Source organism: Schistocerca gregaria, chromosome 1, assembly GCF_023897955.1.
Source record: "Schistocerca gregaria isolate iqSchGreg1 chromosome 1, iqSchGreg1.2, whole genome shotgun sequence".
Classification (NCBI taxonomy): Eukaryota; Metazoa; Arthropoda; class Insecta; order Orthoptera; family Acrididae; genus Schistocerca; species Schistocerca gregaria.
Window position 1 is genome coordinate 263,954,818 of NC_064920.1, and position 15,583 is coordinate 263,970,400.

At 42.2% G+C, this 15,583-nt stretch overlaps 1 protein-coding gene across 1 annotated transcript in view; it reads right to left on the reverse strand.

Annotated features, from left to right (window-relative positions):
* Positions 1–15,583, reverse strand: part of LOC126339987 (prolactin-releasing peptide receptor-like) — a 552,558-nt gene that overhangs the window by 146,908 nt on the left and 390,067 nt on the right. The window contains exon 4 of the mRNA XM_050001677.1: positions 8,339–8,430. Within this exon, the coding sequence (XP_049857634.1) occupies positions 8,339–8,430 (92 nt within the window). The remainder of the gene's footprint in view (positions 1–8,338; positions 8,431–15,583) is intronic.

Genomic DNA, 15,583 nt, shown 5'->3' on the forward strand with positions numbered 1-15,583 from the left:
CTGTTTTCGGGATCCATGTTGAGTGCTACACAGGAGATTAGCAGTTAACGTCATGAAAACATCACTTCGCATAATGCTTAGAAAGGATGTGAAATGGGACATTAATGAAAAATCAATATCAGCAGAGGCTGGTGGATGGGAGGTTTGTTGGAAGGGTTCTGGAAAAGTGCACAGCACTAGCGAAGGAAGTCGTTGAAAGTTGCGTTCCGGCGTTTGGATTTCATATCAGATAGGAATGAAATATTTTACATAGTGTGGAACGGAACGAGGTAAGATTCCAGGTTCCAGAAAATAACATTTGAACTAGAAAATACAGTTCATTGAAAAAAAAATGAAGTTCAAATGTTTATCAGTTTATTTAGCACGTCTTTAGTAAGAGAAACTTCAGTAAATTCCGGGTAAGGATAATACAATGTTAGAATTATAAACTGAATGACTTAACTTGGGATAGCCAACCCTTTGTTGAACTCAATCATTTTAGTAGGACTGCTCCTTTGATTCGATGTTTTAACATTTATGCTGAAGAAAGTTGGAAGAAGGAGGTCCACGATGGCATCAAGCTAACAAGGAATTACAATCTAAGTTTTATGGTGATTGCACATGATGTAAGTGTACTACAAAAGACAGAAGCAGACTTATAACACGCGGTGTACAGGTTATATGAATTGGGAAGACAGCTTTACAATCCAAAAATATCTGCCACTAAAACAAACCTATTGGCTCACTATTGAAAATTCCCATTTAGATCTATGATTGCTGTCGAAAACATTGTATATAAGCAAGTCTCTAGTTGCAGTTATTCTGGAAGCGACATCATACCGGACACAGAGAAAGAAACAGAAAAGAAAAACGACAAATTACTGCATATATAAAAATTGAACCTGTTTAAATCTATGGCTGTGTCTGTGCTACTTCATTGCCTCGAATCCTGGATAGAAAGAAAATGTGATAAAATTAACAAACAGTCAACAAAAATGATTTTTTTAAGATGTGTCAAAGTTTCTCGAAGGAGGAACTACATAAAATCAATGACATCCAGGCAGAATTGGCAGTTAATAGCTGTAATAGAAAGGCTGGAAAATACGGGAAAGAATGGAGACAACATGTAAAGCAGATGGATGAAGACATAATTCCACTCATTGGAAACAAGCACAAGCCGCGAGAAAGAAGAAATATAGGACGGCCAAGCAGGAGATGGAGGTAATCATGTCACGTCGGAACAGGCACACTGCCTAAGCCGTAAAGTACTGAAGAAGTTCTGTTCCAACATAGATTAAACAAGCACATATGAACTAAGACAGAGATTAAAAAATTTCCAGTAGAAAACATAATCAGCTGTAAAACTAACGTTATGGACATTTAGTTACCAGCTCATTTGTAAAACAAATGAGCAACGATAAAATATGTTTGAGTAGGGTTTAAAACAAAACGGTCGGTAGGCTTCAACGGAAAGCAATATTTTAATCCTGCGAGCCAAAGCAGACGTAAATAACACTGCTTAATTAAAAACTGGGCTCTGACACAATAAACAGCAATATTTGTAGTATGAACAGATACAGGCCACTAGCAGTGTACACGGCTTGATTTAAAATTCCACCGACGCGTACATAAATAAAATTTGGACCAAAGCGCCAACACAGTTTCAGCTACAACAGAAAAACTGAACTTTCCTTTTGCCGAGTAGGTATCACAGGAATCATGCGTAATATTCATAAATTACCAAAAGAGCACAAAAGCAAGAGAAACAAATAAGTTTCAAGTAAAGGCAAGTTTATTCATATAGTTACAGGTAAATGCCTCTTAACGACACTGACTTTAACAGTATAAGAACCCCCACGGCACAACAAATAGCTCCACATTAAGATGCTCACCAAACAAGTCCATATGGATCGGCCAGTTCGTTCTGCATGTAATTTCTGGAGATGCGATACAGCAGACACAGTACCAAGACCGTCTTCCATCACAGTCGAGCGTCGTTTTTCTCAGTCGTGTAATTGACAGGCTGGCAATATAGACTTTCCTCATAGCGGAACTCAATTTCGGCAGCGGCTTGTAGCGTCCGTGCCCTACATAATCGCCAGTAGCTATAGACGGATGTCTACTGTCCTGTTATCCACGAACAAAAAGGTGAGACCGAGCTGGCGCGTGGTAGCGTTAAATCGAGCGGGGAAACACATGCCTACCTGAGACGCTATTTCAGATTGTCTAGGTTGTCAGGCGTTAAACAAAGAGGCTGAAGTGCGCTTTCGATATGCTCACAGCATCATGATAGACATCGGACTAATACAGAGATCCGCCGCTAGGTTCGTCACAGGTAGCCAACTTGAAAGTGTAACAAGTTCGGGGAACATAATATAGGCTGCAATCCCTGGAAGAAAGACTGTGTTGTTATAGTGAGACCCTATTCGGTAAATTTTGAGATTTGATTTCGAAGATGAGTTGCAACCGTTATGTTGCCACGAAAGTATATCTCGTGTAGGGATCTTGAGAGAAACAAGAGATATTAGAGCGGTTATAGAAACATTCTGACAGTTATTTTTCTCTTGCTCAGTATGTAAATGAAACAGAAATATAATACAATGTAGGCTGGATGTACCCTCTGTCTTGCATTGTACAAGATATTGAAAAGTATTTATGTAGGCGTACATGGTGAGACAAGATGAAATAAACCGTACTCATGTGAGACGCTGCTGATGCCTATCGGCTCAGGTAGACACTGGTTGATCATTAGGTGTAATTCAAGGTCTCCATGAACCTTCATCAACCACCCAACCACCGTCTCTCCACCTCCAGAAACTCTTTAAGTCGCTTCCGCAGCAGTGTCAGGCGTAATTCATTGTGTAGCAGACGCTGCTGACTCTGACGGTGCCGACGTGGGATTAAAACAATCACGTGAAATTGACTCATAACTTATTACCAACATGTACTTTAACTGACGTTTTCGCAATTCCTACCTTAAGTACATTTTACTTAAACAGCGGCTCGAAACTCATGATGACATTATATATATATATATATATATATATATATATATATATATATATATATATATATATATATACTCCTGGAAATGGAAAAAAGAACACATTGACACCGGTGTGTCAGACCCACCATACTTGCTCCGGACACTGCGAGAGCACTGTACAAGCAATGATCACACGCACGGCACTGCGGACACACCAGGAACCGCGGTGTTGGCCGTCGAATGGCGCTAGCTGCGCAGCATTTGTGCACCGCCGCCGTCAGTGTCAGCCAGTTTGCCGTGGCATACGGAGCTCCATCGCAGTCTTTAACACTGGTAGCATGCCGCGACAGCGTGGACGTGAACCGTATGTGCAGTTGACGGACTTTGAGCGATGGCGTATAGTGGGCATTCGGGAGGCCGGGTGGACCTACCGCCGAATTGCTCAACACGTGGGACGTGAGGTCTCCTCAGTACATCGATGTTGTCGCCAGTGGTCGGCGGAAGGTGCACGTGCCCGTCGACCTGGGACCGGATCGCAGCGACGCACGGATTCACGCCAAGACCGTAGGATCCTACGTAGTGCCGTAGGGGACCGCAACGCCACTTCCCAGCAAATTAGGGACACTGTTGCTCCTGGGGTATCGGCGAGGACAATTCGCAACCGTCTCCATGATGCTGGGCTACGGTCCCGCACACCGTTAGGCCGTCTTCCGCTCACGCCCCAACATCGTGCAGCCCGCCTCCAGTGGTGTCGCGACAGGCGTGAATGGAGGAACGAATGGAGACGTGTCGTCTTCAGCGATGAGAGTCGCATCTGTCTTGGTGCCAATGATGGTCGTATGCGTGTTTGGCGCCGTGCAGGTGAGCGCCACAATCAGGACTGCATACGACTGAGGCACACAGGGCCAACACCCGGCATCATGGTGTGGGGAGCGATCTCCTACACTGGCCGTACACCTCTGGTGATCGTCGAGGGTACACTGAATAGTGCACGGTACATCCAAACCGTCATCGAACCCATCGTTCTACCATTCCTAGACCGGCAAGGGAACTTGCTGTTCCAACAGGACAATGCACGTCCGCATGTATCCCGTGCCACCCAACGTACTCTAGAAGGTGTAAGTCAACTACCCTGGCCAGCAAGATCTCCGGATCTGTCCCCCATTGAGCATGTTTGGGACTGGATGAAGCGTCGTCACACGCGGTCTGCACGTCCAACACGAACGCTGGTCCAACTGAGGCGCCAGGTGGAAATGGCATGGCAAGCTGTTCCACAGGACTACATCCAGCATCTCTACGATCGTCTCCATGGGAGAATAGCAGCCTGCATTGCTGCGAAAGGTGGATATACACTGTACTAGTGCCGACATTGTGCATGCTCTGTTGCCTGTGTCTATGTGCCTGTGGTTGTGTCAGTGTGATCATGTGATGTATCTGACCCCAGGAATGTGTCAATAAAGTTTCCCCTTCCTGGGACAATGAATTCACGGTGTTCTTATTTCAATTTCCAGGAGCGTATTTAACAGCAGAATTTCCGTTGGACTGTTAATGTTATCACTCTTGCTTTTAATCTCACAGAAGGTTCCTTTGACTGCTCCTAACGCTGAGTCAGTTCTTTCGATGACCATTTAGTTTTCGAGTTCTTCATATTTTTTCTACAGTCATTTCTCTTGACTGCCCTGCACTTCCTACTTATTTGAGTCCTAAGTGATTTATAATTCTATATTCCTCTTTTTCCCTGAAAATTTTCATCCTTTCTTCGATTAGCTGAAGTAATTCTTCTGTCAGACAAAGTTTCTTTGGTGTTACTTTTCTTCTACCTGTATCTGACTGATCAACATATGTGACTGCTTTTTCCATAAATGTCCTCTCCTCTTCAACTGAACTGCGTAATGTGATATTCAGTATCACAATATCCACATTCTTAACGGATTTCAGACGGGTCTCGTCATTCCTTAATACTTCATTGCCCCATTTGCACCCACACTGATTCTTCCGCATGATTCTCTTAAACTCAAACCTACTCTTCATCATTACCTAATAGTGATTTGAGTATGTGTCTGTTCCTTGGTATGCCTTACTATTCAGTATCTGATTTTTGAATCTCTGCCTGCCCATGATGTAATCTAAGTGAAATCTTCTCGTATCTCCAGGCCTTTTTCAACTACACCTCGTCTCCTTGTGATTTTTGAACAGAGTATTCGCTATTACCAACTGAAATTTGTTGCTAAACTCAACTACCCTTTCTACTCTGTCATTCTTACAGCCAGCATCATATTCTCCGGTATTTCTTTATTCCGTTCCATTCTTTGCAACTGCGTTCCAGAACCCCTTCCCCATGATTATTAGTTTTTCATCTTCCTATAAATACTGAATTATCTGTTCAATAGCCTCATATACTTTCTGTCTCTCTTCATCTTCTGCTTGTGTTGTCTTCATGTATAGCTGAATTACCGTTGATGACGTTACTTTGCTAGTGAATCTGACGAGAACAACCTTATCACTGAAATATTTGTAATGATCTACATGCTACCCTTCCTTCCCATTCATAACGAAGCCTATTCTCGTCATACCATTTTCTGCTTCATTTGATATTAGCCTATATTCGTCTTAGCCTGAAATCGTTACCTTATTTTCATTTAATTCAGAAAACCCCACTTTATCTTGGCTGAGAGTTTGCATTTCCATTTTGAGCATTTGTAGCTTTCCCAATAAGTTCAAACTCCTAACATCCCATTCTCCGACTCTTAGAAAGTTATTCCGGTCTCAGTTATTCCATCTTTTTGCCATTTCCACCTCTCTCTTGTCAGCCCCTCCCAGTGATCCGAATGGGGGACTAATCCGGAATCATTTGCCAACGGAGAGATCATCACGAGATTTTTCCACTGAAAGGCCGTATCTTCTGTGTGTCTTTCATGCAGTGGTTTCCATTGCCTTTTGCGTCCCCATGTAATTGACCAATGCTGATTCTTCCGGCTAATAAGGGCCATTTCCACCCCAAGGGCAACTGAATGCCAGAACCTCTGTCCATTCCTCGGCCCTCTTGTATTTCTTAAGACGGAAGTCATCGACCGTCATTGCTGATGATTTTTATTCAGAATTTTAACAGCGGCTAGGTTAGAACGCGGGACCCATGACTTATGAATACTAATCAAATACGGAACCGTTAGACAGAAAGTTCACGTATAATTGTTCATAGAGGGCTATCAACATACCCACGACTGAAGAAAATATGTTTAAATTACAATAATTCTATCTGTCAAAAGAATATCATGGTTACATTAGTAATCTTGCACAATCGTAGAAGATATGTTACTGTAGAAAATCATAAGTAGCGGCATTTTAGAGGTGTTTCATGTTTGTATGTCAGTTTTGAAAAGTATATATTGGGTAAACTAATGGTGGGCTATTATTATCATTAGTCTGTTTAAAGCAAACAAAAGAGAGTTTTAGGAAACGGGTGAAAACTGAGGGAGAAAAATAAGAACTGTAAGGCTTAATAGCGGGTTTGTAACTCTATCAGAGACGGCTAATGACTTGAAAGACCAGTTAAACAGAATGGATAATGTCTTGAAGACAGTTTATAAATACTGATATAGATAGTTTTGATATTTGGTTGCCAAAAAAATTGCTGACTGCAGTATAAAGATATTATAAAACCGTAACTAGGAAGATTTTGAAATGTTCGCATCTAATACAGATTTGCAGTATTAGGGAGTCATTTATAAAACTTGAGAATATAATTTTCTTTTATATAACATGGAGATTTGACAGCGATCTGCTGTATATTATCAATTAGTAAATCAGTAAATACTTATTTATTTAAAAATGATGACCAGTTTCGGTCTTTACGATGACTGCAGCAATATGGGAAAATGCTACGTTATTTTAACTCTTCCTGGTCTTTCATTTTACACACAGTATATTAGTTGTCAACTTCTTATTTGTTGGCTTCCCTGTTTAATGTGGGGCTCTTCATGTCTTCACAGTGCGTTACATCTGAAATTGTGCGGGATTAAGGCCGAGTTCGGTCATTTGTTTTTAAATAAATGATAATTGAAACTTGACTGCCTCATTAATCGATTCGGAATGGAAGTTTTTAAACGTGAAGCAGAGGAATATGTTTGCGTCGAGTAATCAGCGTCGGATGCATGCCGTCAGTAACTCTCTGTAGAATGTGCATCCAGCGTCCTATTACTTGTTCAATATATTCCTGGCTCTACCTTTTCCGTGCAGTTTCTACCTTCTACAGCTGCCTCAAGTTTCTTATATATTATTCATAAATGGCTTAAAAGCATCTCCTATGTACTGTCCCTTCGTCTTGCCAATGTTTTTCTCCTCGTCGATTCTTTGGAGAACATCATTTAGTATGAGCCCACCTAATTTTCGACATACTTCTATAACAGCACATGTCTAATGCCCTTCTTTTCCAGTTCCTCCACAGCGTATCATTCACTTCCATAGAATGCTCTGATTGAAACGAATATTCTCAGAAATTTCTGTCATGAATTGAGGCAATCTAGAATGAGATTTTCACTTTGTAGTGGAGTGTGCGCTGATATGAAACTTCCTGGCAGATTAGAACCTTCGCAGAAGAACTTCTGTGAAGTTTCAAAGGTAGGAGTCGCGGTACTGAAACAACTGAAACTGTGAGGACGGGTCGTGCGTCGTGCTTGAGTAGCTCCGATGGTAGAGCACTTGCCCACGAAAGGTAAAGGTCTCGAAGTCGAGTTTCGGTCAGGCACACAGTCGTAACCTGCCAGGAAGTTTCAGATAAGGAAATGCTTGATATTAATAGTCATTTTTGTCTTCTTTATTTGTGATAGTCTGCTTTGTATGTTCTCCTTCTTTCGGCCGTAATGTGTTATTTTGCTTCGAAGGCAACAGGACACGTTCACTTCGTCTTCTTCGATAGTCCACAAGTTGATTAGTTTATTGCCGAGCTAATTTCTGATACTTCTCATTATATTCGTCAAGGTTCGGTTTACTCTCTGTCCATAGCATGGGCTTATTTAACTATTTCTTAGGTTTGAAAGGTTCTGGGTTTATTTGTCACTTTCACTAGAGGTAGCAATGTTATTAAAGAATCTCATCGTTCATATCGTTTGACCCTGACTTTTAATCCCACTCTGGAACCATTGTTTTATTTCTGTTGTTGGTTGTTCGATGTATGTACTGAACAGTAGAGGCGACAAACTACCTCCCTGCACGGTACTCTTTCGAAAATGAGCTCTTCGTTCTTGGTCTTTCATTGCATATTCATAGAAATATTCTGCTAACTAGCAATTATAATTCATAGAATAGTAATGAAACTGTGATTCTTTTATACCAAGTTAGGTTCGAAGTAAGTGCCTTCAAGGATTGTGTACTTACGTAAATAGGAAGAGACCCCGCATGTAGTCTTGCATGCTGGCCACGAGGTTGACGATGCAGAAGCCAGTACCCTCGAGCGGCTTCCACAGCAGCTGCAACAGACAACGAGCAACTGTTAGGCCCGATCCTGCTGACGTGTTTGTGAGGGGGGCGGGAGAGGGTGGTCTGCTGACGCACATGTTGCGCAGCAGTGTACGCAAACAACAGAGATGTGTAGTCAGGAATAGCACGAGCGGTGCGGCTTCCCTTGTGGACAACACGAGCAAAGCTACTTGCGCTCCCACATACGGTGCCTGGGCGATTACGGCACTCGCTAATTCAATCAACTAGCTGCAAAGCGCAAAACTGTTACGGGCGTGTCCAATGATCACTGTTAATGGAAGAAAATCGAATTACTATGTACCAACGGAAACAAGATGGCGGACTGTTACAATGTAGATTTTTTCGCAGCCCTAGCCACAATATATCATTTTGCACGTTTTCATCATTTTCTTATACAATCAAAATACTGGTTTTTGGAATTAGCACTATGCTTTGACTGCCGAGATAATCTGACACTTGCGCTAGTAATTATACGGACTATCCAGCAACGCCGAGAATATACTTTTCGTAAATTTGTTGTTAGATTTGGGTATTCATTATCAGGTTTTGATACTTATCTTTTAATCCTGTCTGTCTGTTCTTTTTGTTTTGCCAGAGGAAGTCTAATTTTTATTGGTGCTGAGGGTGTCAAAACTGGAGTGCGGATTATTTTTTGAAAGCGCTGGGCGTCGAATTGTACATAAGTTTTCCAGAAACGCACTGGTCATGCTGCAGTTTGATCTCTATATTCCTAAGGTGTTGGCATCCTATCGTTGTACCCACGAAATTCACTTTAGGTCTTCATTTCAGTTTGATACATACCCTTTGTGTCGTTTCTGTCTGAGATTCACGTTTCGTTCCTTACAATTCGGTTGTTAACGACACCCCAGTGCCTGCCTTTGTAGTTTGCACGCGCAGTTGTGTAGAACTCCAGACGGCATATTAACGTCCCTAATCAATGAGACTTCTTCCTTCATTTTTGGTACTGAAATGCATATACAGGGTGTTACAAAAAGGTACGGCCAAACTTTCAGTCAACATTCCTCACATACAAGGAAAGAAAATATGTTACGTGGACATGTGTCCGAAAACGCTTACTTTCCATGTTATAGCTCTTTTTATTACTTTTCTTGAAATCACATTGATCATGGAATGGAAACACACAGCAACAGAACGTACCAGAGTGACTTCAAACACTTTGTTACAGGAAGTGTTCAAAATGTCCTCCGTTAGCGAGGATGCATGCATCCACCCTCCGTCGCATGGAATCCTGATGCGCTGATGCTGCCCTGGAGAATGGCCGACCACAATACGAGCACGAAGAGTCCCTATATTTGGTACCGGGGTTGCGTAGACAAGAGCTTTCAAATGCCCTCATGAATGAAAGTCAAGAGGGTTGAGGTCAGGACAGCGTGAAGGCCATGGAATTGGTCCGCCTCTACCAATCCATCGGTCACCGAATCTGTTGTTGAGAAGCGTACGATCACTTCGACTGAAATGTGCAGTAGCTCCATCGCGCATGAACAACATGTTGTGTCGTACTTGTAAAGGAATATGTTCTAGCAGCACAGGTAGAGTATCCCGAATGAAATCGTGATACCGTGCTCCATTGAGCGTAGGTAGACGAAACTAAAATGAACTCTAACATGGAAATTAAGCGTCTCCGTTCACATGTCCACATAACATCTTTTCTTTATTTGTGTGTGAGGAATGTTTCCTGAAAGTTTGGCCGTACCTTTCTGTAACACCCTGTATAATGTCATTCCAACTACACTCCTGGAAATTGAAATAAGAACACCGTGAATTCATTGTCCCAGGAAGGGGAAACTTTATTGACACATTCCTGGGGTCAGATATATCACATGATCACACTGATAGAACCACAGGCACATAGACACAGGCAACAGAGCATGTACAATGTCGGCACTAGTACAGTGTATATCCACCTTACGCAGCAATGCAGGCTGCTATTCTCCCATGGAGACGATCGTAGAGATGCTGGATGTAGTCCTGTGGAACGGCTTGCCATGCCATTTCCACCTGGCGCCTCAGTTGGACCAGCGTTCGTGCTGGACGTGCAGACCGCGTGAGACGAAGCTTCATCCAGTCCCAAACATGCTCAATGGGGGACAGATCCGGAGATCTTGCTGGCCAGGGTAGTTGACTTACACCTTCTAGAGCACGTTGGGTGGCACTGGATACATGCGGACGTGCATTGTCCTGTTGGAACAGCAAGTTCCCTTGCCGGTCTAGGAATGGTAGAACGATGGGTTCGATGACGGTTTGGATGTACCGTGCACTATTCAGTGTCCCCTCGACGATCACCAGAGGTGTACGGCCAGTGTAGGAGATCACTCCCCACACCATGATGCCGGGTGTTGGCCCTGTGTGCCTCGGTCGTATGCAGTCCTGATTGTGGCGCTCACCTGCACGGCGCCAAACACGCATACGACCATCATTGGCACCAAGGCAGAAGCGACTCTCATCGCTGAAGATGACACGTCTCCATTCTTCCCTCCATTCACGCCTGTCGCGACACCACTGGAGGAGGGCTGCACGATGTTGGGGCGTGAGCGGAGGACGGCGGGGACCGTACCCCAGCTTCATGGAGACGGTTGCGAATGGTCCTCGCCGATACCCCAGAAGCAAGTGTCCCTAATTTGCTGGGAAGTGGCGGTGCGGTCCCCTACGGCACTGCGTAGGATCCTACGGTCTTGGCGTGCATCCGTGCCGCGATGGAGCTCCGTATGCCACGGCAAACTGGCTGACACTGACGGCGGCGGTGCACAAATGCTGCGCAGCTAGCGCCATTCGACGGCCAACACCGCGTTTCCTGGTGTGTCCGCTGTGCCGTGCGTGTGATCATTGCTTGTACAGCCCTCTCGCAGTGTCCAGAGCAAGTATGATGGGTCTGACACACCGGTGTCAATGTGTTCTTTTTTCCATTTCCAGGAGTGTTTAATTGCTTCCCTTAGTCCATTAACCACGCTAATAGGGTCTGAGAGAGGACATGTATTAATCACTTCGTATAATGTCGCTACTTAAACTTAAGTTTACACTGAAATGCACTGTAATTTTAGTACACATACTTGGCCACCCTTTGTGGCCGAGCGGTTCTAGGCGCTTCATTCTGGATCCGCACGACCGCTACTGTCGCAGGTTCGAACCCTGCCTCGGGCAGGGATGTGTGTGATGTCCTTAGGTTAGTTGAGTTTAAGTAGTTTTAAGTTCTAGGGGTCTGATGGCCTCAGATGTTAAGTCCCATAGTGCTCAGAGCCATTTGAACCATTTGGACACATTCCTGTTAGAACTCTGGAAGAGAAGGAATTAGTCATCTATTTATCGAGTGTTTAGTACGAAATTGAGGTCTAACAGTGGTAACATGGCAACACTGTGGTCACATGTACGCCAGGCACCTTCATTCAAAATATTATAATCAGCATTGAAATGTGGCTGGGTAAAGGGGAGCGAAATTATTCACTTCAATTATGTGACTCCGCTTCTTGTCGGAAAAGTAAGAATTCAGTGCTCCAGAATGCTCAAAGAATAAATAAATCTTCAAAATTGCAGTATTAAATCCCATTGCATTCCATATTCTGCGCCACTATTGTTCAATTGCACGTGATGAGTCCAAGATCTGCTATAACTACCGTATAACTTTTGGAAGCCCTATGCTGTAACATGAAAAATAAAATCAGTGAAGAAAAACAAATACACCTACACCAGGAACTGCAGGAAAAGAACCCAGAACTATTCATGTTGCACTAACTAGACAACACCATTACACCGCACCGAGTGAAGATCCTAATAGTGCATGTGGTTAGTATGTTTCAAGACTTACGTCGTCTGACCATAGTTTTTTTATGGAACGAAATATTATTGCCGATATTTTGCTTGCCAGTGTACAAGGAATTATGCTATGAAGTTCGAGTGCGTGGATCTTGTACGACGCTTCAATGGGGAGGAGTCTCAGTCACGCACGTTTTCTTAAAGTGAAGGAGCTGTACAACAGTTGCTAAATCTACAATGTTTTTATTGCTTACACGAGCGGCGCCGGAATATCAAAATTCCATTACCATCATCAGGTGTAAACTATAGGGAGCTAACGGATATATTACAAGAGTAGAGCAACAAATCATTAAAAAGTTAAAAACGTAACAGGTAAGCAACTGTACATATTTAAGGACTTTTGTTGTTTTAGTGTCGTTTTGGTAAATGTCTATGTTCCCCTTTTTATAACTGAGACACAAATCTTATGTTCCACGACAACACTGGGGTTGAAGATGACCTCAGTCAGTGAAGTAGTTTCTATGTGAATAACATCCAGTTTCATTTTCTCTTGAGTGTGTATAGGTGCTTATCCGTTACACTTTTAATTTTTTGAGGATTTCTTGCTCTAGTCCAGTAATAAATTCTATTAATCCTCATAGTTTACACCCGATGATTGAATTTTAGTATTGGGAAACCAGTTGTGTAAACAATAAAGATATTGTTGATTCAGCAAATTCTTTCAGTTTAGAACATGAGCTTGTACAGCTATAGCTGCCCCCCGAGCAGATGTCTTTTAGGCCATACACACTTCATTGTTTGGGAGGGTAAATGTGAGTCTGAATTAAATGTTTAAAATGCTATTGAAGAATAGAACTGCAATGCATCTCTAGGTGGACTTACTGAAGACAGTGAAGATGGAAATCATGACCCAGGTAGTTAATACATCAAAAAGATCAGGTTTGGCAGTGGTCGGAAGCACGTAAGGCACCTACCTGGAAAGGTACATCATTGAACCCAAGACTGAAAATACTATGTTCATTTTACGATCATTTTACAATACCGTCGGGCATCTACAATCTTCAGATGTATGAAAAGAAACGAATCTGAGTGTTGCTGTTTTGAAATTAATGTGATCGTTACTTTACTTTTTTTTTAAATGTTCATTCAGTGGAGTCTTTAGTCTCCACGACGATAAAGATGCTGTATTCACTTTCATCTTCATGCAGTGATAAGAGTGGATAACGAGTAAAACTGAATAGAAATGATCGTAAAACACGAAGATTATTCTTCAAGGTCATTTACCTGTAAAACTTTGCGTATTTGTGCAGTCAATGTTTGGAGGTCAACGATTCAACTAACAAAAGGAGCACATGTCGCTGAATAAGACGATTATGGCCTGCAGATTCGCAAGAATCGCAATGGCGTATTAATTGGCGAAAATGTCAAAACTTTCTCGAAAACAGAAATTACTGAATTCTAAATTTTTGCCTTGCTTCCTATAGTAGTGCAAATGTGGGTTTGAAAGACAGCTGAAACACAGTGGAATCAGAACTACGAGGAAGGTGTTGGGAAGTCAATTGTTCAGTACTGTACAGATTTTGCGGTACGTTGTTGCAAAAGCCAAGACGCTAATTTTGTCTCAGTTTATTATTCTGTCTATGGTATCGTAAGGAATCAGATTCTTACGCCGTTAGCCCAATACTCATCAAGAGGGTGGTAGGGATTCTTTTTCTATTATGGGGCTGAAAGGCAGACTTGTATTGCTCAAAACATTTGCTCAAAATACCATTTCAGTTGGCAGGTTGTTTATACAGATGGTAGACTAAATCCGTGAGTTTCGTTAATGACAGGTGGCTGCTTTGTGACCAAGGAAAAAGTAATATCAGGCTTTCAATTAGTGTCGATGATACCGCCATTAGAGATGGAACGTAAGTTCCGACTCTGGAAGGATGGGGAATGAAATTGGTCATGTCCTTTTGACAAGAACCATTCCGACGTATATTTCAAATAATTGAGAAGAAAACGGGAAACCTCAGTTTGGACGGAGGTTTTATGGCAAATGGGATCGGTGTAAGATGGTTGTTTTTTGATGATATTATTGGATATGTTAGTATTTGCAAAGGAATGTGATATATTTGGAGACCTGCGGTCAGACAAAAACTTGTTAGGCATCATTATCTGTGTCTGGGATGGCAGCAGCAGCAGTGTACAGCAGGCAGGAGTTCATTGAGTGTAATGTGTATTGGATAGACGAAGTTTTGGAGTTGCAGATTTGTTACGGGGAGGAACGATAACTCACACCACTGGTTGGATAGCATACGGAAACAAAAAAGGTTTTGAAGCGAAGAACAAGGTATTATTTGATGAGGTGAAAGGTTTATTTTTATTTTTGTAGACTTGTATTGTTGTTCTGCTTTACCTTCGTCATAGGCGAGTTCATGATAATTTTTCTATTGATTGGCCTTCTGAGTTAATTCACTGTACCATGGAAGTTATCAGATTAAATGACTTATCATGTTACAGTGTATAACAGTTTTATTTAGTAAGTTCCTTCATAACTTAAAATTCAGAACTTAAACGTCGAGATACGTGTTTCATTGGCATTCTGTGTCAAGATTATGAACCCAAATTCTATGAACCAACTGTAACCAGATTTTAGCAGGATTTATTTAGCTGTTGTGGAGTCTTGGTGTGTTGCTGTTCCTGCCAGTACTTCATTTTGCAGGTGATATTCATAATAATCACACCATTAGAGCTACTGACGGCCTTGGGAGAGGCACTCCTGACGAAACTCCACCATTTGGTGAGCAAGATGTATGAGACAGGCGAAATACCCTCAGACTTCAAGAATAATATAATAATTCCAATCCCAAAGAAAGCGGATGTTGACAGATGTGAAAATTACCAAACAATCATTTTAATAAGCCACAACTGCAAAATACTAACGCGAATTCCTTACAGACGAATGGAAAAACTGATAGAAGTCGACCTCGGGGAAGATAAGTTTGGATTTCGTAGAAATATTCTAACACGTGAGGCAATACTGACCCTACGACTTATCTTAGAAGCTAGATTAAGGAAGGCAAACCTACGTTTCTAGCATTTGTAGACTTAGAGAAAGCATTTGAAAATGTTGACTGGAATACTCTCTTTCAAATTCTGAAGGTGGCAGGGGTAAAATACACGGAGCGAAAGGCTATTTATAATTTGTACAGAAACCAGATGGCAATTATAAGAGTCGAGGGATATGAAAGGGAAGCAGTGGTTGGGAAGCGAGTGAGACGGGGTTGTAGCCTGTCCCAAATGTTATTCAATCTGTATATTGAGAAATCAGTGAAGGAAACAAAAGAAAAATTCGGAGTAGGTATTAAAATCCATGGAGAAGAAATAAAA